At 41.3% G+C, this 26,605-nt stretch overlaps 1 protein-coding gene across 1 annotated transcript in view; it reads left to right on the forward strand.

Annotated features, from left to right (window-relative positions):
- Positions 1-24,538, forward strand: part of LOC134571362 (signal-regulatory protein beta-1-like) — a 36,320-nt gene extending 11,782 nt beyond the window's left edge. The window contains exons 2-3 of the mRNA XM_063429563.1: positions 20,620-20,949; positions 24,120-24,538. Of these exons, the coding sequence (XP_063285633.1) occupies positions 20,664-20,949; positions 24,120-24,538 (705 nt within the window). The 5' untranslated portion in view covers positions 20,620-20,663. The remainder of the gene's footprint in view (positions 1-20,619; positions 20,950-24,119) is intronic.
- The last annotated feature ends 2,067 nt before the right edge of the window (positions 24,539-26,605 follow it).

Raw genomic sequence — 26,605 nt, forward strand, 5'->3', positions numbered from 1 at the left:
AAAACGAGATTAAAAAAGGAGAAATAAAAGTTAGAAAATGAAGTGGGATGGTTTTAAAAGGGTATACCAAGATGGAGGAGACGCCAAAAGTTCATGTACAAACCCACAGAGTACCAGACTTGCAGTGACCCTGTGTAACAATACTTAGCCTGTGCTCGCGGCGATCCAGAGCCTCCAAAAGGGCCACTCGCACTAAATGAAAAATCCATTCATGTGACCCAATTTCTATAGAAGCACAGGGGGCGTCATAACATTTTTGTCTCGGATTGCTCCACGTCAGTTCACGCAGATAAATTAGCATTGCTTGGCGCAAATCTCATTCCCAAATAAAAAGTGCGGTCACCCCAGAAAAAAATTGATATTGTGACATTAAAAGATCTTTCTTTATATATCGGTGTTACAGTTGTTATGAGGATAGCCTCTGAGGAAGTGGAGTTGAGTGGAGTGGAGGCTGATAAGGTTGTTTTGATAACAGTCTCTGAGGAAATAGAGTTGAGTTCAGTTTAGATTGTCTCAGTGGAACGTAGCTTAACAATGTAACACACGCCAGATTTCTCTCTCATTGTAAATCTTTGCCAGCGAAGGAGCAAACGGTGCTACAAGCAGCAGCTTCCTAGACCGGGGTTCAACCCCTGACAGGCTTCTTCTTACTTCACTAATGTCAGTGCATTAAATTATTTATTAATAAATTCTCTAATTTACAGTAAACAATGTTTTGGTACCTTTTTATAGGTACCAAGTCACTTGTTGGATTTAACCCCACTGGAGCCTACGTGTTTCTATATACTCATATTGTCAGTATTTGGTTATACATTGAACTCTCCTCTTGTCTATATGAGTAATACAATATTTAGCACACAGGACTGAATATTACAACATTTCTATAATCCTGTAACTTTCAATGAAGGAATAGTAACCGAGCTTCCTATAACTCGGGGGAATAAAAATCAATAAAACTCTATAGCTGAAATATAAACAAAGAGTAATGACTCAGGATTAAAGCCAGGGCCGTCTTTAACAAGGGGCAAACTGGGCAGCTGCCCCGGGCCCTGTTGCTCCTGGGGGGCCCAAAGCAGCTGCCCTGTGGGCCCCCTGCCCGCAGCCAGGTCTGAATAGCCCACGGGATACTAAGAAATATTCCGGTGGGCTGCTGCAGGTGAGGTAATCAGGGCCCCCGGCCCTTTAAGAGAGCTCCAGACCGGGCCTCTGTCTTCCTGCCTGCTGGGAGGAAGTGTTGTGAGGTCACTTCCTCCCAATTAACTGAGTGCCGCTGGGGAGGAGGAGGCATACAGGGAGAGAAGGTGACCAAGAGAGAAGGTACAGACCAAGAAGAAGAAGAAGACTCCCATCAATCTCAGCCATCCAGCTCCCACTGGACTCCAGGGAAGCCACACTTCTGTAAAGGTAAGGAGGGTGGCTAAACTATGTAAATTGATATATGTGTGTGTGTGTGTGTGTGTGTGTGTGTGTATCTGACTGTATGTATGTGTGTGTGTGTGTGTATCTGACTGTATGTGTGTATGTGTATCTGACTGTGTGTGTATGTGTATCTGACTGTATGTGTGTATGTGTATCTGACTGTGTGTGTGTGTGTGTGTGTGTGTGTGTGTGTATATCTGACTGTGTGTGTGTGTGTGTGTGTGTGTGTGTGTGTGTGCATCTGACTGTATATGTGTATATCTGACTGTGTGTGTATATCTGACTGTGTGTGTATATCTGACTGTGTGTGTGTATCTGACTGTATGTTTGTATATCTGACTGTGTGTATATTTGACTGTATGTGTGTATATCTGACTGTGTGTGTGTGTATATATCTGACTGTGTGTGTGTGTGTGTATCTAACTATGTGTGTGTGTGTCTCACTGTGTGTGTATGTATGTGTGTGTGTGTGTGTGTATCTGACTGTGTGTGTATGTGTATCTGACTGTATGTGTGTATGTGTATATCTGACTGTTTGTGTGTCTGACTGTGTGTGTGTGTGTATCTCACTGTGTGTGTGTGTGTGTGGGGGTGTGTATCTCACTGTGTTTGTGTCAGTGTTTGTGTGTATATGCGTGTGGAAATGCATACATCCCATCTAACATTGCACACAAATACATTCCAGGGGAGGGGGGGTGGCGGGGGGGGGGGGGGAGGGGGCAGGGGGGGCAGGAAAGGGGGGGGGGGCAGGAGGGCAGGATCCAGGGGGCCCAAGCAAATGCATGCCCTGGGTCCAATCAATGTTAAAGACGGCCCTGATTAAAGCAGAGTGTCATAAAAACCTCTTAGCCAACCATCCAGGTCTGAGATACACAAGGTATCTGAAATGAACATGTCGCACCAGATGCATGTCTGAAGCAACAACTGTGTGGCCAAATGTAACCCACAGGAAATTGAGCAGTTATACACCGTAGGCATGATCTGAATGCTGAAAGTGCTTTCCCTCCAAAAAACACTTTAACTTCAGAGGCAGCGAGATAATGAGTTATATTCAAATACCAGAAAATGTGTTGTGAAATTGAAACAGGCTGTAAGCAGCACATAGGAAATAGATATATTCTCAAAGCCACATTTGATAAAAGCAGATTAACACACCATTGCTTTGACGCAAGACTTTCTAGAGAAGGCGGAGAATATTTGAAAATTACACCATTGACAATGTAAGTGTATTTCTATATGTATAGGTGTAGTAAATATAATATTATCTTTAAAATGCAGGAAGCAAGCAGGGTGGACGAAGGGCCAAATTCTCTCCAGAATATCTAGGGGGGGGGGGGGGGGGGACAAGGGGAGGAATAGGACCCTCTCGCTGAACGGAAAAGAAAGTCACAAGAAATAAAGTCACAGTATATAAGTCACAGTTTGGCCAAGGGAATAAAGTCACATTTTGATTAAATGCCGACAAAATAAATTACGGTATATATGAGATCATTACACAAGTATGGACATTGAGAAGTTTATTTCAGTTTTTTTTTTATTTAAAAGTAAAGTTATGAAACAAGATATTTAAGTCAGTCATTTAGAGACCAAAAAAAGTAATGAATCAAAACATTTAAAGCGACAGTGCAGATTTCCGATGACACTGGCACCCTTATAAAAATAACCTTGATCCAGCCTCCTGACTGGCTTACTATTGGCTATTCCAAGTCAGGGGAGAGTGGGAGACCCAGTTATCCAGCCATTACTATTTGGCCCGTGTTAGTCACTCAGATCTTTTCCCTTGACCATTTTTCTTGCTTCAAACACAAGTAATTCAAGAACTGACTGTTCACTCACTGCCTAATATATATCACCCCTTGGCAGGTGCCATCATAACGATATAATTAATGTTATTCACGTCTCCGGTCAGTGGTTTTAATGTTGTGGCTGATCAGAGTGTATATATATATATATATATATATATGTGATTTTTCATACCTCAGGTGTCTGAGAATTTGTTTAGTATTTTCTGCACCTATATGTCTTTATTTTACAGCCTGGGTTGGTCTCTGCATTGTCCTACGTAGTCAGCAATAACATTCACACACAGCGAGTATGCAGAGTGGGGCTGACATTCAGCTGATGCTATGTAAAGAAACAGGGAGGTATTAAAATGCAGTTCTTTGCTAATTAGAGACTACAGGGCAAGTTGTTTTTGTATTTCTGTGACTTATCCTCCTGTGACCTTTTCCATGATTCATATTCCCCAGTCATAACGCTGGCTTTAAACCCATGTGTTTTATTGGTAAAAATGAGAAAAGCCAAATATGTGTTGAAGGATTTGCTTATCCATATCTTTTAAAATAGTATTTCAACAAGAAGAAGGGAAACATATTATAGGAAAGAGTTTTATTAAATACTTGACTTCTGTGAGAAGTTTTCATATTTACATTAAAAGCTGAGGCCGTGTAGTTTAAAGGGACACAAACTTGAAGCAATTTTGATTTTGATATATAGACTCAAAATAGAGGCTAGAAACCGCAAACAAACAAATACATATTACAGTTTGACATTTTACAAGCCTACTTAAAATCACTTATCTTGGCAAATAAATATGGTGATTCAGTCAGGCCTTACGGCTATACTGTGTTTAGCCCACCACCGCACCCAATACCCCTACACTCATTTTTAACATGGGGGACAAATATGTGAAGTACGAGACTCTCTGCAAATTAAGGCTTCCCTGTGGTCATCTCCAAAGCTGCACCTATAGTGAAGGGGACCCCCCACTCCCCCAGCTATGACTGACACAGTTTTTATGAAAAGGTTTCATTTGTTAAACTGTACAATACAATAATGGAAACTATAAAATTAGTTCTGTTTCTCAGTAAATGTTAAGGGAAGCTGTGGGTTTCCCAGCTGGGGAAGTGTGACTAGTGAGGCAAGACCAAAATTAACCCCCAAATGGCAGAGAATGGAGCAGTGAGACTGCAGGGACATGATCTATACACTAAAACGGCTTCATTAAGATAAAGTTGTTTTGGTGCTTAGAGTGTTCCATTAATTAGGACTTTACCTTGTTTTATCAATAGCCCATTTGTGATAGTGTATATTTTTGACTAAGGAAAGCTGTCTGGTTTAACATGTGCTACATAATTTGCTCTGAAAGTCTTTCCCCTCAGACCTTCTTTTGTTTGTATAGTGGTTATGGTGCCCCCTCAGTTTATGTACTTAAAGCACTTGTGATTTGACTTCTAACCTGGGATCCATAAGGCGCCAATCACTTCCTCCATGGAGAGCTGCAAGCACAGTGCAGAATGTTTGGAGTGTTCCTTTAACCCCTTAAGGACCAAACTTCTGGAATAAAAGGGAATCATGACATGTCACACATGTCATGTGTCCTTAAGGGGTTAAGGAAACTTCCTGAATTTAGTTCCTTATTTTTTAATTCTATTTTTCTAGAGACTTTGGTTTGAAATGTTATTGCCAAACTGAGGATGATCCTTGGACATTCTATCATCCGCTCAGCAACATTTAGTGAATAATCCCCTTGTTTCATAGCGGACCCAAGGCCATGATTTATTTATTTATTAGTAAATAGTGTGCTAAGGATAACGATTTGTGCTCTGGATCAGTCACGGTTGTTTTCTTTTAGTAGATTTGAGTGGAAGGTACCTGATATATCTGTGATGGAGCTACGTGGAGGAATACTACTGTTACTGCACGGTCTGCGCCTATTTCTACAGCCAGGTCTGTTTATTTGACTTTGTTTCATTATTTTTTTAACAAATCTATGTAGATAAGCCCCATACCACCCATTTTGGACTGAATTTGGCAGGACCTCTCTCATCTATTTGGTGACTTGCTTCTGGGAGCACTAGATAAATGTACATAATATATGTGTGTATGTATTATGTTTGTATGAATGTATTTATGTATGTGTGATGTCTGTATGTATGTATTCTTCTCTATTTAAAAGGAGAAGAACTACCACAACAAGAGGACATAGTCTTAAATTAGAGGGACAAAGGTTTAAAAATAATATCAGGAAGTATTACTTTACTGAGAGGATAGTGGATGCATGGAATAGCCTTCCAGCTGAAGTGGTAGAGGTTAACACAGTGAGGGAGTTTAAGCATTAGTGGGATAGGCATAAGGCTATCTTAACTATAAGATAAGGCCAGGGACTAATGAGAGTCTTTAGAAAATTGGGCAGACTAGATGGGCCGAATGGTTCTTATCTGCCGTCACATTCTATGTTTCTATGTTTCAAGTGTATTAAAAGTATAAATGTTTCCCCTAAAACGTCCCTTTCCTTTTAAGTATTTGCATAATGAGTGGCTGTATATGGCTGTATTATTTGATATTTGAGGCAAGTTTCTATATCATGATTGGCATCATGCTATGCCTCGGAAAATGCGTAAACTACAGACATATATGTCATGCCTCCCTTCACCCACTAAATACAATGATATAATGCTTTCAGTCATTTCTACCCACAACCTCTATAACACTTGTAATATTTTTTCCTATAATAAATCAGTAGTTATAGTGTATTTGAAAAGAGAGAATGGAGAGCTTTTTTTTTTTTTTTAGAAAATAAATATTATTGTATTCTCTTTGTTTAAATTGTTATTGAGCTGCACTATTTTTGATGTTCCTTCTTTTCTCTCCCAACCCCATTTCATTATATGCAGCTACCAGTTCTGACTATATTTTGGTTTAGTAAATATGAAGATTGCCAGTGGAGTTGGAATTCAGACGAGGCGGAAGGGAACAGGGATTTTTTCTTATGAAACACATAAAGCAGAGCATTTAAAACAGCTAGATGATGGGAATGCAAATTATTATATAATCTAGGATATTTAAAAATCCATTATAGAGTTAATAGTTACAGCATTTTAAATAAAAATATAATATAATATTGATTAAATTAAAACAACCAAAATAATCCCACATTTTATATTTTACCTAAAATGTATGAAGATCCCACAAATCCACCTGGGAAATTGATAATATCTGGCATTGGATCGATATCTTCTCGTCTGTCTGAGTATATTGATACCCTACTTCGAACAAGGGTGGAAAAAACTAGATCATTATGATGGGAATGACGTTTGCACTAGTGATGTCGCGAACATAAAATTTTCCGCTCGCGAACGACGAACGCGAATTTCGGCAAATGTTCGCGAACGGGCGAACCGGGCGAACCGCCATAGACTTCAATGGGCAGGCGAATTTTAAAACCCACAGGGACTCTTTCTGGCCACATAGTGATGGAAAAGTTGTTTCAAGGGCACTAACACCTGGACTGTGGCATGCCGGAGGGGGATCCATGGCAAAACTCCCATGGAAAATTACATAGTTGATGCAGAGTCTGGTTTTAATCCATAAAGGGCATAAATCACCTAACATTCTTAATTGTTTGGAATAACGTGCTTTAAAACATCAGGTATGATGTTCCTTGTCCTCACTGATGTCATTGAAGGTCTCTTCCTACACCCAGCCACGTACAACACCAAGGGTCCCCGAAAGGTGACAACAAGCCCCTTGGGACTCCTGCTGTGTTTGGTCTTCCACCTCCTCAAAGCCACCTTCCTCCTCTGATTCCTCTTCTTCAGACTCCTCTTTCTGTGTTGCCTCTCTCTGCGTTATTATAAGGTGTGTTAAGTAGTACTATTCCTATCAGTTGGTCCTCCTACTTCAAATTTGGGGCACTGCGCGATTAATCTAATGTGCCACCAGATAGGAGTGGTGTGTTAAGTAGTCCCCTCATCAGGCCTTTTTTAGTCGAATGTATTGCCCACTGTCAGTCCCTTCGGGATCCATCCCTCATTCATCTTAATAAAGGTGAGGTAATCTAGACTTTTTTGACCTAGGCGACTTCTCTTCTCAGTGACAATACCTCCTGCTGCACTGAAGGTCCTTTCTGACAGGACACTTGAAGCGGGGCAGGCCAGATGTTCTAACGCAAATTGGTCAAGCCTGCACACCCAGTAGTCAAGGGGTTCATCGCTCCTCAGCGTGTCGATATCTGCAGTTAAGGCGAGGTAGTCTGCTACCAGTCGGTCGAGTCGTTCTCTGAGGGTGGACCCCAAAGGGCTGTGGCGATGCGTAGGACTTAAAAAGCTCCGCATGTCCTCCATCAACAACACGTCTGTAAAGCATCCTGTCCTTGCCGGCGTGGTCGTGAAAGGAGGAGGAGGATTACTTTCACCTCTTCCCCTGTTAGATTCCCGTTGTGCTGTGACATCACCCATATACGTTGTGTAAAGCATACTTTTTAATTGATTTTGGAACTGCTCCATCCTTTCCGACTTGCGGTAATTTGGTAACATTTCAGGCACTTTCTGCTTATACCGGGGGTCTAGTAGTGTGGACACCCAGTACATGTCGTTCTCCTTCAGCTTTTTTATACGAGGGTCCCTAAACAGGCACGACAGCATGAAAGACCCCATTTGCACAAGGTTGGATGCTGAGCTACTCATGTCCCGTTCCTCGTCCTCAGTGATCTCACTGAAGGTATGTTCTTCCCCCCAGCCACGTACAACACCACGGGTAGCAGATAGGTGACAACGAGCACCCTGGGATGCCTGTTGTGGTTGGTCTTCCTCCTCCTCCTAAAAGCCACATTCCTCCTCTGACTCCTCTTCCTCACAATCCTCTTCCAGCATTGCCGCAGGTCCAGCAAGCGATGCTGATAAGGCTGTTTCTGGTGGTGATGGTGACCACAACTCTTCCTCTTCACGCTCATCTATGGCCTGATCCAGCACTCTTCACAGGGCACGCTCCAGGAAGAAAACAAATGGTATGATGTCCCTGATTGTGCCTTCGGTGCGACTGACTAGGTTTGTTACCTCCACAAAAGGACGCATGAGCCTACAGGCATTGCGCATGAGCGTCCATTAACGTGGCAACAAAATTCACAGCTCCACTGTGGCTGTCCTAGCACCCCGGTCATACAAATACTCGTGTCGGGCTGTCGCAAATCAAACGCCTCACTGGCATGTTTTTTCGCCGCTGGATATCTGAAAAGTGCGCCATGGCCGTGTAGGAACGCCTGAAATGGCCACACACCTTCCTGGCCTGCTTCAGGACGTCATGTAAGCCTGGGTACTTATGCACAAAGCATTGTACGATCAGATTACACACATGTGCCATGCACGACACATGTGTCAACTTGCCCAAATTCAATGCCGCCAACAAATTTCTTCCGTTGTCACAAACCACTTTGCCGATCTCCAGTTGGTGCGGAGTCAGCCACTTTTCCACCTGTGCGTTCAGGGTGGACAGGAGTGCTGGTCCGGTGTGACTCTCTGCTTTCAGGTAAGTCAACCCCAAGACGGCGTGACACTGCTGTATCTGGGATGTGGAATAGTACCTGGGGATCTGGGGGGTGCCGTTGATGTGGAGCAAGACGCAGCAGCAGAAGAGGACTCAGACGAGGAGGTTATGGAAGAGGATGGAGTAGGAGGAGTAGAGGAGGTGGCAGCAGGCCTGCCTGCAAGTCGTGGCGGTGTCACCTACTCCTCTGCAGAGCCACGCATTCCATGCTTGGCAGCCGTCAGCAGGTTTACCCATTGCGCAGTGTAGGTGATATACCTGCCCTGACCATGCTTTGCAGACCAGGTATCAGTGGTCAGATGGACCCTTGCCCCAACACTGTGTGCCAGACATGCCATTACTTCCTTTTGCACAATCGAGTACAGGTTGGGGATTTCCTTTTGTGCAAAGAAATTTCGGCCGGGTACCTTCCACTGCGGTGTCCCAATAGCTAGAAATTTTTGGAACGCCTCAGACTCCACCAGCATGTATGGTAAAAGCTGGCGGGCTAAGAGTTCAGATAAGCCAGCTGTCAGACGCTGGGCAAGGGGGTGACTTTGTGACATTGGCTTCTTACGCTCAAACATGTCCTTGACAGACACCTGACTGTGGGCAGATGAGCAGGAACTGCTCAAGGCGAGAGACGGAGTAGTGGATGGTTGAGAGGGGGCAAGGAGGACAGCAGTGGTTGACATGGCTGAAGATGCTGGACCAGGAGGAGGATGGCGGCTTTGAGTTTGTGTGCTGCTTGTACTCATGTGTTGATCCAATAGGCGTTTGTGATGTGCGATCATGTGCCTTCGCAAAGCAATTGTACCTAGGTGAGTGTTGGACTTCCCACTTCTTGTTAGCTGCTCAGCTGGCCACGCCCCCCCTAATTATCACCGCCAAATTTTAAAAATTGGTATATAAACTTTAATTATTATCTCCACCAGCGTTTACATACCTTTGAAATAAGAAGGTGGATGAGTGAACCGCCAGATAAGATGTTATCAAAGGTGGTGTATCGTATTGAGATTGTGTACATATGTTATGTATTTTTACGATACTTTGTTATGTGTAAATTCGTATGGGGGTAGCTGATGAGAATTGTATGAGTTCGCAGTCTGTGGAAAATAGAGACAATTTTGTAAATAAGTCTTAAATATGAATGTCAGTTAAAATAGCATCTATAAATGCCCAAGGTTTGAAAAATCCAATTAAAAGAGGCATATTGTTTAAGAAATTATTAGATGACAATATTGATGTATGTTTCATACAAGAATAACATTGGAAAGATAATAGTCAAGAGCAGTGGACATTTTCCAGATACCCAATGTGTATATGAATGCAGTGTGTGTGTGTGAATGCAGTGTGTGTATGAGTGCAGTGTGTGTGTGTGAATGCAGTGTGTGTGTATGAATGCAGTGTGCATATGAATGCAGTGTAAGTGCAGTGTGTGTGTGTGAATGCAGTGTGTATATGAGTGCAGTGTGTGTGTGTGAATGCAGTGTGTGTATGAGTGCAGTGTGTGCAGTGTATGTATGAGTGCAGTGTGTGTGTGTGTGTGAATGCAGTGTGTGTGTATGAATGCAGTGTGCATATGAATGCAGTGTGAGTGCAGTGTGTGTGTGTGAATGCAGTGTGTATATGAGTGCAGTGTGTGTGTGTGTGAATGCAGTGTGTGTGTGTGTGAATGCAGTGTGTATATGAGTGCAGTGTGTGTGTGAATGCAGTGTGTGTATGAGTGCAGTGTGTGCAGTGTATGCATGAGTGCAGTGTGTGTGTGAATGCAGTGTGTGTGTATGAATGCAGTGTGCATATGAATGCAGTGTGAGTGCAGTGTGTGTGTGTGAATGCAGTGTGTATATGAGTGCAGTGTGTGTGTGTGAATGCAGTGTGTATATGAGTGCAGTGTGTGTGTGTGTGAGTGTGTGTGTGTGTGTGTGTGATGCAGAGTGTGATGCAGAGCCTTGGTGGGGGGTGGGCATTTTAATATATTTTTTATTATTATTATTTTAATTTTTTTTGTTAGATTATTTTTTTTATTACTATTTTTATTATTATTGTATTATTATTATTTTCATTTTTTTTGTTATATTATTAATTTATTTATTTTTATTACTATTATAAATGTTTTTGTCCCCCCTCCCTGCTTGCTAGCGTGCCAGGGAGGGGGGCTCCTTCCCTGGTGGTTCAGTGGGATTGGTAGTTCAGTGGGGGGGCTGTGGGGGCTGTGAGAGATGTTACTTACCTCTCCTGCAGCTCCTGTCAGCTCCCTCCTCCTCCGCGCCGTCCGGTCAGCTCTTCTGTCAGCTCCCACTGTAAGTCTCGCGAGAGCCGTGGCTCTCGCGAGACTTACACTGGGAGCTGACCGAGGTGCTGAACGGACGGCGCGGAGGAGAAGGGAGCTGACAGGAGCTGCAGGAGAGGTAAGTAACATCTCTGCAGCCCCAGTCTGTATTATGGCAATGCAAATTGCCATAATACAGACTATTTACTCGAGTATAAGCCGAGTTGGGGTTTTTCAGCACAAAAAATGTGCTGAAAAACTCGGCTTATACTCGAGTATATACAGTGGTGTATCCTGGTTTTGTGCTGCCCTAGGCAGGACAAAACTCAGACGCCCCCCCCCCCCCCGCGCCACCCCCACCCAACCTTTCCCCCCGCCCCGCATTCTAAATACACACACACACACTCGCTAACAGAAACACACACACACTAACAGACACACTCACACTCGCTAACAAACACACTCACTAACAGACACACACTCACTCACTAGCAGACACAAACTAGCAGACACACACACTCACTGACATGCACACACACTCACAGGCAAACACACACTAACAGACACACACAGTCACACACTAACAGACACACACTAACAGACACAGACACACACACTAACAGACACAAACACTAACAGACACAGACACAAACACTAACAGACACACACACTGACAGACACAGACACACACTAACAGACACACACACACACACTAACAGACACACACACTAACAGACACACACACTAACAGACACACACTCACCCACCCACATTAACACATTTTTTTTAAATATTTTTTTAACACATTTTTTTAAAAAAAAATTAACACTTTTTTTTATTTATTTTTAACACATTTTTTATTTTTTTTTAACACGTTTTTTTAAAATGTATTTGTAACACATTTTTTGTAAAATTTATTTTTAACACATTTATTTTTTTTTATTTAACACCCCCCCCCCCCAGCCTCCTTACCTTTGGGAATGCTGGGGAGGGGGGTGTCTCTTTCTCCCTGGTGGTCCAGTGGCTGCTGGGCGATCGGGCGGCACTGCCTGGCGGGCGGGCGGCCGGTCGGCGAGGGAGCACTTCCCCTGAGCTGTCTGCTCAGCTCCCTCGCCGGCCGCAGAGTGAGGCTGGGAGCCGGAATATGACGTCATATTCCGGCTCCGCCTCCCAGCCTCACTCTGCGGCCGGCGAGGGAGCTGAGCAGACAGCTCAGGGGAAGTGCTCCCTCGCCGACCGGCCGCCCGCCCGCCAGGCAGTGCCGCCCGATCGCCCAGCAGCCCGCCGGCATGTCTGTTAGCCGCAAGGCTAACAAGACATTTGCCTTGGGCATTTGGGGGCGGCTTTTTTTGCCGCCCCCTGGAAAATGCCGCCCAAGGCAAATGCCTTGTTTGCCTCGCGGCTAATACGCCCCTGAGTATATACGGTATATAAAATCAGGTATATAGGACAGGTCACATGGACTGATCACGCCCCGACTGAAGTCTTAACTAAAAAAAATCTAACTTATAAAACTAGTCACCAATGGAGATTGGATGAAACAATTTTACTTAGTAAAGCGGAGAGAGACCATTTAGATTTTTTAGCAAATTAATTAATGGAAATGAACGGCAAAGGTAACATTTCAAATGAAACATTATGGTCTACATTTAAATGCGTAATGAGGGGCAATTTAATTCACTTAGAAGCTAAAACCAGGAAAAAAGGAGCTAAACTTCCAGACTATATAATAGATATATTATAGATAGATAATAAAATAAATCCCTTTAAAGAAACAGCCAATCAAATTACAAATATTTTTTTATTGGCTGATAGCGTTAAGGAAATGGTTATATCTTGTAAACAAAAATGGTACAGCAGCAGTAATAAAGTAGGGAAATTATTATCTAAAAAGCTTAAACCTGACAGGAGAAAACAACAAATTAACAAAAATAGTTGAAGGAAGCAGAACTCTCCTCTCCCCTCAACAAATAGGGAATGCCTTTGCAAATTATTATTATCTTTGTATAATTTACCAGAATCTAAAATATTTAAAGAAGAGCTTAACTCGTTCTTTAATAAAATTTCCCTCCTATTATTTTAGTCAGAAAAATTAAAAGAACTTAATAAAGACATAAAAACTTAAGAAATCAAGTTAATAATAAATAATTTGGTTAATAGGAAAGTTCCTGGCCCTGATGGCTACACTGCTCTTTTTTTATAAAACATTTGAATCTACAATATCGCCTATGTTCTTTAGACTATTTACTGAAATAAATACCACCCAAAAAATATCATCTGAGCCCTATCTCTCTTATAAACTTAGATTTAAAAATACTAAATTCTTGCAAACAGACTAAGTAAAGTTATTTCAGATTTAGTGGATGATGATCAATCGGATATGTAAGAGGCAGATCAAGCGTTGAGAATCTTTGAAAATTTGCAAATATGACAATGAAAATTAATAAAAAAACATCTACAAACTGTATTTATAAGTGTCGACGCCGTAAAGGCGTTCGACAGAGTGGGATGGAAGTTTTTAGCTGAAACATTGACAGCATTTGGAATTGAAGGGTTATTTAAAGATCTAGCTATGTCATGGATAAACCTCAACTATTTTAAATTTCTTATAGACTTGAAAGATCAAATAAAAAAATGGAGCAACACAATACTATCCTGGATGGGTAGATTAAATACATTAAATGCTTATTTAATACCTACATTAGAGTACATCTTTTGTATGATACCATTAAGAGTCCCGAATAAAATACTGAACCTTTTTGATAAACTATTTCACTCCTTTGTATGGGCAGAGAAAAAAAGCTCATGGCAACACATATGCGTGTGGGAGGCTTGTCTTTTCCCAATATTAAGCTGATTCATAATACAGTCATGTTCTCCCATTTTCTAGAATGGGGAAACATAAACTCTCAAGAAAAAAACGTGGTATAAGATTGTAAAAATTTGGATCCTTTTCTATTTTTTTGGGCTGGATAGCAAAATTATTTTTGTGAAGCCAGGGATTGATGCGATAATCACTCAAGTCTATCAATCTATAGATCCTATAAAGAAATGATTCTTTGCTCAAGACCACATTTCGAGCAAAGCTTCTTTGGAAGTCGAAAAATTATTTATAAAAGATCTTAACATAACTAATTGGCTGAAAAAAGGCATTAAAATTGGTCAACTGGGTTCAATATATCTCCCAATACCTTCTCAGATATGCAACAAAAATATGGTCTATCTGATAATGAAAAATTACATATTTAAGAATTGTTAATTTTATAAAAAAAAATTAAACTAGTGGACCAGTCCCATCTAGATACACTTATTTTTGGGACAATTCTGAAGAAAAATCTTCTAAGATTAGACAGACTATTAATAAATCTACCCCTGTGGAAAAAATGTAAACTATTATAAAATGGGAAGAGGACCTTGATAACTCCTTTCCTCATCAATCATGGATTGAATCCATTGGTTATGTTATTAAATCGGTACACTATATAAATATATTATACATTTTTTTTATAAAACAGATGGTATTTAGTTCCCATAAGATTCTGTAAATTTAAAGTTCAATACTCCAATCAATGCTGGAGATGTAATAAAGATCTTGGAACAATGAAACATATGGTGGAACTGCCCAAAACTGAATCGGATTAAAGAGTTTCTTACAACTCATTATCAAAAATTGATAATGAGTCTCTTTTTGTCATTAAATTTCCCTGTTGCTATTCCTAGAGGGTTGGTTCTCCAAAAGGTGAAGGGTGGTATAGTGAAGGGCCCAAACATAAAACCGTTTTCTATTTCTTTGTTGAGGAGTGCCTGTAAACCAATCGGATCTGTGATTGCTGCCTGTAAGTTGAGGCATTCCAGAATACCTGTGGGGAGTGCAACAAAACCAGAGTGAAACCCAGTTGGTAGGGACGGTGATCAGTCAAGTAACATTGCAAATTGGGTACGTTTATTGAAGTTAAAGATTTTCTGGGAAATATCTTGCTTGGACACATTGTTTTTGCGTGAGCTCTGAAACATAGTAAACAAACATGAAGGAGTCTGCAGGTGCTGTAACTACAACCCCCTGCGTTAAAATTATTGCACAAATGCACTTTTCCAAGGAAAATGATAGGTCTGCCTAATTTATCTTTTGATTCTCTTTGTGCTGTATTAGATTAAAACACTGTGCAGGCCCTACTAGTAGAAGGTAACTCTTCGGTATTAGGACAGAAGTTTGCCGTATGAAAGGCTGAGAAACATATTGCACAAGCCGGTGTTTTAAGTCCCGCAAAATGTCTGCAAAACAATTCTGTGTCTAACTGTGGTTGAGCACTTGTGAAGCTTGAATTGTTCTTAGACCTAAATGAAAATTAAATAAAGTTGTTTTTTTTTGTAAGGTTTTATAACTCAAGATAGAAACATAAGATGACCCCACACATACCCAATTATTTGTTCTTTATTGAATAAGTTATAAACATAGTAACCCCAGGAGTAATTTTAGACAGTAACATTGTGAGATTATTGTCAGAAACTGTCGGAAAAAAAATGTACTAATTGGAGGAGAGAGAAATGGGAGAAAGTTTAATGAGAAATTAAAGTTACTAACCAGAATTAGAATTTTTTTAGGTTGCCATGGACAGCTTTGATTTGTCTTTTCCACATGTAATATACCTGCATATTTATTTATGGCGGTAAACAAAAGCGGGAACGCATATATACATTAACAGAAATTATTGAAACGTGCATTATTACTTTTAGAAATTAATTTAATTTCTTATTAACTAATATTAAAGATTATTATCTGAACTTTTAAAATGTTATTAATTAGTGAACCTTCCCCCGAGATGGTGTCATACAGTATATTCAAAGTATAATAAGAATTCACCTAAATAATAGCCAAACAGTAATGCATGAAACCCAATGAATTGTCATAGTGTTAAAATAGAAAGCAAACTAATTTAAATTCCTGGGAAAGAAAAATGCACGAACAGGAAACTTCATACGAATTAGGGTTTGTAAAATTTGGCGCAAACAGCAGTGACCTAACAATTATGTGAAATAGCTTAGGTATGAACGGCATGATTGCCGTCACCCACACTGTTGGAGTATCTGTAGAACACATAGATGAACGAGGCAGATTAAAACGTAAATACCTCTATTTAAACGAACAGAGATTGCAAACGAATTGAATACAAATTGTATGCGACAACGTGCGAAATAAAAGGTGTTCGTATACCAAACTGCTTAAAGAATAAATGTAGCAAAGGGGCCGTGTTTGTGCGAAGAGCCGCATTCATTTTGTAGATACTCATGACATTTTCATGAAAGCTAAATTGGTAGCTGTATTCGTACGGACGGCCGACGGTTGGGAATAATGTCAGGGTCTCTGTCAACCGGAGGTAGAACAGAGGAACTTCATATATATATATATATATATAATGCCAAAATACTAAAGCTTTTCCTCTCTTCCTCAGGTCTGAAGCAATACTGATCAATCTGATAGAGAACACTTAAAATATCTGATGTTAGAGAAGGGGAGTGAGGGGAATGAGTGGGGTCTCATAAATAGCAGAAGAAATGCCTGAAAGTGAAAGGTGCAGATTGGCTGAGAATAGCCAGAAAAAGTAAATAAACAGAGAAGAGTCGATAAGCTAGAGTCCCACAAATAAGATTAAAACAATTTAAATTAATAAACAAACAAACAAACAAAAACAAAACAGCAAAGCAGGGCATGCAAATATATAGCTGCATATATGGGTGTATAAATACATTTAAATTGTTTTAATAAAGGTGAAGCAGGAGCATTTTTTGGCTATGGGAGTATATATAGTGACCATTTTAGATCAGGGACCATATTAATTTAACCCTCACTTACCTGTTTTGTCCCACCCCCCCTCCCTTCTTTCGTTCTAGCTCACGTTTGGTCATGCCAGCAGGGGATGGATAGACAAGTTGGGGTGTTGGTCATTTGTCCAGATCTAGGAGAGTTTAGTTCACTTACACAATCAATTTAGGGAGGGAAAGGGCAGAGCTGGTTGGGGATGTCAGAATGTTCATGTCTCTTTTGCGGGGCCCTTTGGTTGTCACCTCAAGCCTGAATTGAAGGATCGGATTTGGAAGGGTGAATTTCTCGAAATCTTTTCTCTTCTCCCCCTTTTTGAATACTTGGACATCAAGAAGTAGGATAATTAAGATGCTAAGAAGGAGGAGAAAAGACGCCGCTGCCATAAGATACCCAGAATGTTTGGGAATTGGTTGAGAGTCTTTTGCTATTTGGTGAGAGTTATGGAGGAAAAGTCTCCCGATTGTTGCTCTCAGTACTGTGTTACTTGGACAGTATTTGGGAGGCATATTGCACAAATGAGGGCTTGTCTTGGTGGCGGTACGACAGTTTAGGCAGCGACTGTCGGTCAATCCCGGGATGAGGTGTGATCAAATGGACCTGCCGCTTTGGATGAAGCTTATGATGGCGCAGAAGCCGTCACCCTTTCAGTCAGGGGCCAGCGCGCGATCGTCTTCCGTCTTGCTTTTCGATGTAGACCAGTGCAACTGGGGAACATCATGCTGTTACAAGGAGCGCACACGACTTCAATCAGTGTTTCAAGCGGGGTAAGTCAGCATCCACAGGGGTGACACCGGGAGTTTCAGGTGCATTCTCTGCCTCTAGGGTTGTCACCGGTAATGGTCGGCACAATGTTGCCATGCTAAACAGCTATAGTAATCAGGAAGATGTGTCGTTATTGAGGGATTTTTTCACGAAGGGGTTGGTTATTCCATTCTGGGATCGGGTAGTTGTTCGTCTCCTTCTAAATCTGGAATCGGTAGGGGAATTTCCTGGCATTGTGCGTGGAAAGCTGCTAAAGGAAGTGCAGTTGGGTAAGATAGGGAGTGGTGAATGATGATATTGACAAGGCACTTTGCGTGGTGTCGTATGCATCATTCGACCAGATGGTCGAGTTGATTTGGCGCACAGGGAAAGGGGGCATTGATGGCCAAGGCTGATGTGGAAGTGACTTGTCGGTTATTGCCCAATCATCTTAATTGTCACCATTTGCTTGTCTGTTTTTCAAGGGAAAGTATTCTGTAGATCTATGTCTGCCTATGGGGTGTTCTCATGCGCGTACTTTGAAAAATTCAAGAATAGGGTTGAGTGTAGTATTGGGTTATGGCCGGCATTAGGGCGTATGTCGGTGGTTGAGGCTGTTAATGGTTTATGGTTGGGTTCCGTGCCCGTCATGGGTTCTTGAATGTAGTAGCTGATTTGCTTTCTAGTTTTCAGTGGTAGCGGTTTCGGGCAGTGCTTCCGGGAGTGCAGGAGGAGTGTGTCCGGGAACGTGTGGCAGCTTGGGACCTCTTGCTTGGCAGACTCATAAGGGGGTTGTTAGCGCCATCCAACTCGGGTGGCCTACGTCAAAGTTTGGAAAGACTGGGACAGTGCAGTAGCTTGTTTGGGAGGGGGGGAACAGGACTCAGCTGTGCGCGTTTTGACACTTTGTTCTGGTTCATTTGTCGGTTACTTGCTTCTAGGATGTCCCCGTCTATGTTTGGGCGTAATATGATGGCTTTGGCCATTCTGTTCAAGCTTAATAGCTTAATAGTTTGGAGGATATAACTAAACATTTCCTTGTGCGTCAGTTTATTAAGGGATGGAGGTCGTCGCATGATTCGCACCGACTGGTATCTTTTGAAATTCTGCAAAGTTTTGTTTGGTGCCCTACCTTTTGTTTGTTTTTTTGAGTATGAAGTTGTGTTGTTTTCAGTGGCGTTTAGTTGGGCTTTCTTTCAGAGTTTCGGTTTAGTAAGTTGTCAGCCACAACCGTTCGGGTGATTGTGTTTTATGGTGTTAGGATGTGGCAGAATCAGGCATTAATTCATTTACGCTGATCCAAAACTGACGTTGGGAATGGTTGCGCGGTTATGCTTGTTCTGTACTGGCGGTTCCTTTTTCTTGTATGCCAATAGTTCTTCATTGTCAAAGTTTCAGTTCCTTAGGGTCTTCAGGTTGGCCTTGGGGTGTATGGGTTTGGTTCCATTGCAGTTCGGTACACACTCGTTCCGGCTTAGGGCTTTGATGGAGGTATTTAAGCTGAGTCTAAGTGATGATCTGATCAAAATAATTGGGAGATTGGCATCGTTAAGATTCAAGTCATATGTGAGGCCCAGCCATTTAGTTTAAGTATAGGTTGTGGGTGGTTATTTCTGTTAACAGTTAAATAGTTTTTCTCCCATAGGTGGACTGCTTGGTTGCTGGGATACTTGTATGTGAATTGGGCACACCGGAGAGCTGCAGTTTGTCTTCATGGCATGCAGCTGGGCTTTCCACACTCATTGGTGCAACTTGTGTGGTTTGGTTTCAAAGAGATGTTTTCAAAGGTGTTTGTTTTGAGCTTTTCAGGAGGATTAGTGAGGAGGCAAGTGTCTAATTTAGTTTTGATTCATGCCGTGGGGTATGATTTGGGTCTGGTTTCTCAAAGGGATTTAATTACTAGGCTGAAAAGGGATTTGGACAGGCGGAGGCAGTTGATCCCTGACGTGGTTGTCAAATGGTCTGTGATGGTCCCACGGTTACAGTGGCGTCACACCAGGGATCCTGGGGCAGTGGCTAAGAGCAGGGGGAAGGCGAATAGGTTGATGGCTATGTATATTAGATGATTAGGGGTAGTAGTTCAGCACAGGGAGTTGGAAGCTCAGCATTTGGGTTATTACCGGCAGGATGAGGTGCTGGTATGGATTTTTGTTGCCAGGATTTCAGGAAGGGTTACAAAGGGAATTGTTTTTGGTGGGGGGCGCTCAGGTAGTTTGATGATTCGAGCTCTGAACTGTGGCTGACAATGAATAGACAAGTTGGGGTGTAGGTCGTTTGCCCAGATCTAAGAAAGTTTAGTTCACTAAGAAGAGTTTGGAAGGTTTGGAAGGGAATTGGTTGGTTCAAGCATGTTGGTAGCCTGGTGTGTGTAGGGTGTATCTCAATATACCCCTTCATTGTGGAATATGGTGGTTGGTTCGAGCTCGTGGGTAGCTCTGAACCTGACGTGTGTAGGATGTATCTCGGTATACCCCTACATTGTGGAATATGGTAAATCATGCCCTCGGTGGCAATGGTTTATGTGGTTATCTGTTAAATTATATATTAGAATGTGGTATCATGGATTGTTTATGTGGTTCATTGTCTGGGGTAGAACTGATAAAGGATTTGGGTTGATATGCAATGTTAAAATATGCTGACAATGACCTTTTAATAATTTATATGTTTTATTTTATTATTAAAGCTGTGATCATGTTCCCAAAATAAGGTGTCTGAGTATCCTTGTGGTTTTTGAGTTGGTGACGCATATGCCAAATAAAGCGACTATGCGTATGTCATGTGAAAGTGCAAGAAGGTGTGTTACTGATGTTATGCTCTTCTAGGTTGTCGAATTACTGATTGCTCAGTAACAAATACTATATTAAAAAAGCAAAAATAATGTGGTTAAAAATATCACATTAATATGAAGCAACATGTTAAATTCACAAGTGATTAATTTAGAAGCAGTATTTTACAATCACCAAGACTGCATTATATTTACTTCCTTGTTTCCACATTATGTAATTTTGATGGTCTGTGTCTATCTATCTATCTATCTATTTACTAATATTTGCTATTTCTGCAGGTGATGCATTGGAGCTCCTTGTTCCGTCCAGTCATCGAGCTAGAATGGGATCTGAGACCCTGATTCCCTGCACGTTCACCGTGGATAAACCTCCTATGGATCCCAGATTCCTTGTCGTATTCTGGTACTTTCAGGGAAAGGAGATCCTGAGCTATGATGATACAATGAGTACAAGTGATACAAGGTTTTCCATAAACACAACAAGAGCGATAGAAGGGGATGCATCTCTGACTGTATCCAGGGTAACAGTAGCTGATAATGGAGTCTATAAATGTGCGATAATGTACCTTCCTCAGAAAAAGGCAAAAGATGTCAGCCTGCTTGTTTATGGTAAGAATTTGAATATTGGACCTATATTATAACACTGGGAGATATTAAATAGCTGATCTATATTATATTACTGGGAGATATTAAATATATAATCTGTATTATAACACTGGGAGATATTAAATAGCTGATCTATATTATAACACTGGGAGATATTAAATAGCTGATCTGTATTATAACACTGGGAGATATTAAATATCTGATCTATATTATAACACTGGGAAATATTAAATATCTGATCTATATTATAACACTGGGAGACATTAAATAGCTGATCTATATTATAACACTGGGGGATATTAAATATCTGATCTATATTATAACACTGGGAGATATTAAATATCTGATCTATATTATAACACTGGGAAATATTAAATATCTGATCTATATTATAACACTGGGAGATATTAAATAGCTGATCTATATTATAACACTGGGAGATATTAAATAGCTGATCTGTATTATAACACTGGGAGATATTAAATATCTGATCTATATTATAACACTGGGAGATATTAAATATCTGATCTATATTATAACACTGGGAGATATTAAATAGCTGATCTATATTATAACACCGGGAGATATTAAATAGCGTATCTATATTATAACACCGGGAGATATTAAATATCTGATCTATATTATAACACCGGAGATATGAAATATCTGATCTATATTATAACACTGGGAAATAATAAAAAGCTGATCTATATTATAACACTGGGAGATTGTCACGACTAGTAATGTGGTCCAGCACGCAGAAACTATGTAAACATATACATAAGTAAGAAAAGGAAAATAATAGGATAGAGCGTAAACCGGACCTTAGAATGGCCGGACTAATACGCTAGAGACAGAGAATGGTCAAAGGGAAAGCCGAGGTCAAGGAAGCCAGAAAATACTCAATACCGATAAAACAAGCCAAGTCAGGGAAACCAGAGATCAGAATAACCAGGGAAACGCCAAGGATCAGGATACCAGGAAATCAGAAACACGAGAATAGCACTTTCAGGAAACCAGGAAACTGAAACCACGACATGGCAAAGTAATGGGGAAAGCTAGGGGTTTAAATACCCCTCTCTAGGCTATGATTGGTCAGAGGGCGGCCTCTGACCCCAAAACGTGCGTGTGCGTTGACGTCGTGACGTCGTGACGTCACGCACACGTTGGTATAATTCTCGGGGGCGTGGCTAGCAATAGACGCGACCACACGGTCGGCGCCATCTTGGATCTGGGCGCGATGCCCGGAAGAACTACGTGCGCGGTTCCCGGCTCGCCGACGAGCAGGTAAGCTCGTGTAGTCGGAGCGGTCGTGCCGGTCGGGCACGACCGTGAGGCTCGGCGGGCCGGTGACCGCAACAGAGATATTAAACATCTGATCTATATTAGAACACTGGGGGATATTAAATATCTGATGTATATTATAACACTGGGGGATATTAAATATCTGATCTATATTATAACACTGGGAGATATTAATTACCTAATCTATATTATATTACTATGAGTTATTAAATTGCTGATCTATATTATAACACTGGGAGATATTAAATATCTGATCTATATTATAACACCGGGAGATATTAACTATCTGATCTATATTACCGGTATAACACCGGGAGATATTAAATATCTGGTCTATATTATAACACTGGGAAATAATAAATAGCTGATCTATATTATAACACTGGGAGATATTAAATATCTGATCTATATTATAACACTGGGGGATATTAAATATCTGATCTATATTATAACACTGGGAGATATTAATTACCTAATCTATATTATATTACTGGGAGTTATTAAATAGCTGATCTATATTATAACACTGGGAGATCCTAAATATCTGATCTATATTATAACAATGGGAGAAATTAAATATCTGATCTATATTATAACACTGGGAAATAATAAATAGCTGATCTATATTATAACACTGGGAGATATTAAATATCTGATCTATATTATAACACTGGGGGATATTAAATATCTGATCTATATTATAACACTGGGGGATATTAAATATCTGATCTATATTATAACACTGGGAGATATTAATTACCTAATCTATATTATATTACTGGGAGTTATTAAATAGCTGATCTATATTATAACACTGGGAGATCTTAAATATCTGATCTATATTATAACAATGGGAGAAATTAAATATCTGATCTATATTATATTACTGGGGGATATTAAATAGCTTATCTATATTACAACACTGGGAGATATTAAATAACTGATTTATATAATAACACTGGGAGATATTAAATATCTGATCTATATTATATTACTGGGGAATATTAAATAGCTGATCTATATTATAACACTGGGAGATATTAAATATCTGATCTATATTATAACAATGGGAGATATTAAATATCTGATCTATATTATATTACTGGGGGATATTAAATAACTGATGTATAATAAAACACTGGAAGATATGATACAAGCAGTTCCATCACTTCTCACTTCTAGAACATGTTTATTTAACGTGTGGTGTGTAATTGAGTATTATGTATTTAATGCTGTATTAATGATCTTATGATGAGCATATTTTGCCTCTTATTGTACTGTGGAATCGATTGATGTTCTATATCAGATATAGAAAATCTTCAGCACTCCAGATGTCTTGAACTACATCTCCAATGACACTTCGCCAGTATTATGGCAGTGAGACCATTATGGGAGACGTAGTCCACAGCATCTGGAGTGTCGAAGGTTGAATACCCCTATAAAATAGTATTCAGATTTTGTATTTAAACTCTCCACACTTCCCAACCTGGCCATCGCTATTGATAGCTTGGTGAGCTTTTGATTTTAGCGACTCATTACTGGTGCTACTATAAGGAACAGTACATTAACCTGGGGAGGTCTTCTTGACCTCTGTTATGAATGGTGAGTAAATCAGAAATCTTCTCTGACCAATTCAGCACTTTGTGCCCCCTACGCAGAGTGCAGAGTCTGCAACAGCAGTCCGCCAGCTTCCTGCGGTCTTTCAATATTGACTATTGGAGGAGAGAATCCTCTGGTCTTTGAATATTGCTAATCTGCAGTCAGTGAATTCCTAGTGAATCAGAGAGTTTGGCACAAGATCATGAGACCAGCCACTGAAATAGTGAACTATAATTTAAAAATAAACATCTTAATATTTTCCATTCCAGCTCCTCCGGAGATCACTATCACTGGGAGAAACGCTGTTATAAATAAGGAGAGTATTCTGAACAGCTCCATCACTGGATTCTACCCTGTTGACGTCGACTTTAAATGGTTCAGGGATGGGGAGATCCTCAATAATTATACTGTATCCACTCCTCAAAGGAACCCTGATGGCACGCACGGTGTGCACAGCACAGTAACCATAATACCCACCGAGGAGGACAAACACCAGATCTTCTCCTGCAGGGTCCAACATGAGTCTCTCTCTGAACCTCTCTACAAGTACTTCACACTGGAATATAAACATAAAGGTAACCATTCAGGGCTTAAACATTGTTACATTGTGTTTTTATATGCATGTTATTATCCCATTAGAGGGATACAGCCCCTACACATGTGCCACTTCTGGAGTCTGCCGAGGTGAGGCCCTATATCCACAATACATAGCTGTCATTGGGCCTTGGTCCCTTACACACATACCCGGGTAAAGGAGATCAAAGATCTTCCTCCCCTGGTCTTTACAAACTTGGGAAGAATGTAGCGGCCAGGAGGTTCTCTGATTCTAGTGAGCCCCGGCTTTACAGCATTACAACCACAGTTACCACAGCAGTGCTATGATATTACATGGAGCCGGGGTGCGTTAGAAATGAAGAGCCTTCACCTGGCAGAGTGGAAGGCTTACAGCCTCTACAGCACCACCATTGTATCACCAGGGAAGGCTGTACTGCTCAGTCCCTCCTTACTGGATAGAGGTAAGAAAGAGGGAGGCGTGAATAAACCTTTTAAAAAGTAAAAATAAAATATAATATAAAAAATAACAGGCTGCTCACTCTCTCAGCCCACAGAACTCCCGTATTCTACCACACAAAGTCTCTCTAATACACGCTACACACACACAAACACACAATGTATTGCTGACACACAGACAGAAACACACAATGCATCCCTGACACAGACCCACTGACACACAGAGAAACAAACGATGCATCCTTTGCTGCTTTATAGGGTTGCCAGCTGGCCGGTATTTGAGGTTGTGTGGCCGGTGCCGGTATTGCAAAAATACCGACAATACAAATGCTGGTATTTTTCTGAGAGGAGAATGTTCTCAATATCAGCACCGGCCACCAGGGTTTGCTGTGCTCTCAGGCCATGCTAGATTCGTTGGTGCCTGAGCTGTACACACAATGCATCTCTTTCACCCCATCCCCCCCACACACACATACACAGAAATACACAATGCATCCATTACACATGCACATAAAAACACACAATGCTTCCCTTACACATAAACACACACTGCATGTATCCTTTACACCAAGCATGTCAAACTCAAAGCCTAGCACGGGCCACATAAACAAGGTTTAAGTTTATGTGGGCCGCAAAACAAAATAAAAAACACCTTAAATTTTCATAGAAACGTAGGTTTATTTTGAAAAGTACAGTATAAAACAAAAAACAAAAAAACAGCATCCCCTCTACTAAACCACAGCACCCCCTCTACTAGATACCAGTCCCCCTCTCTACTAAATCCCAGTGCCCCCTTCAACTAAACTACAACACCCCCCTCTAATAAATTACAGTCCACCCCACGCAATCCGGAGTCCGACCTCTGGCATAACCCAAATGGCGCCGCCCGCACCCTGTGCCAAATCTGATCCTCCTGCTACTTCTTGAAACCCTGTGAATGTGGAGCATGTAGATGTCACATCGGAATGTGACGTGACATTGCGTGCCTCCATGCACCTCCAGGTATACTGTCCAGCCAATGCAACACTGACTAACACACACACTGACACACACACACACTCACTGACACACACACACACACACATACTGACATACACACACATATTGACAGACACACACACTGACAGACACACACACACATACTGACAGACACATACACTGACAGACATACTCATAAACATAATTTTCTTTATTGCTCCCTACCTTTGGGAGCCGATGTGGAGCCTCTCCCTTGGGTCCAGTGGGGATCTTCTATCTGCTCATCACTGCTCCCTCATGCGGCACTCGTCACTGCTCCATTGGCTTCCTTGACAGACACCTGACTGTGGGCAGATGAGCAGGAACTGCTCAAGGCGAGAGACGGAGTGGCGGATGGTTGAGAGGGGGCAAGGAGGACAGCAGTGGTTGACGTGGCTGAAGATGCTGGACCAGGAGGAGGATGGCGGCTTTGAGTTTGTGTGCTGCTTGTACTCATGTGTTGATCCCATAGGCGTTTGTGATGTGCGATCATGTGCCTTCGCAAAGCAGTTGTACCTAGGTGGGTGTTGAACTTCCCACGACTCAGTTTCTTTTGGCACAGGTTGCAAATGGCATCGCTGTTGTCAGAGGCAGACACACAAAAAAATGCCACACTGCTGAGCTCTGCAATGACGGCATTCTGGTGGTGGCAACAGCATGCGTTGATTGGCATGCTGTCTGGCTGACCCCGGGTGCCGATGCATGCTGTCTGACTGTGCCACCAGCT

The sequence above is a fragment of the Pelobates fuscus genome, chromosome 8 (assembly GCF_036172605.1).
Source record: "Pelobates fuscus isolate aPelFus1 chromosome 8, aPelFus1.pri, whole genome shotgun sequence".
Lineage (NCBI taxonomy): Eukaryota > Metazoa > Chordata > Amphibia > Anura > Pelobatidae > Pelobates > Pelobates fuscus.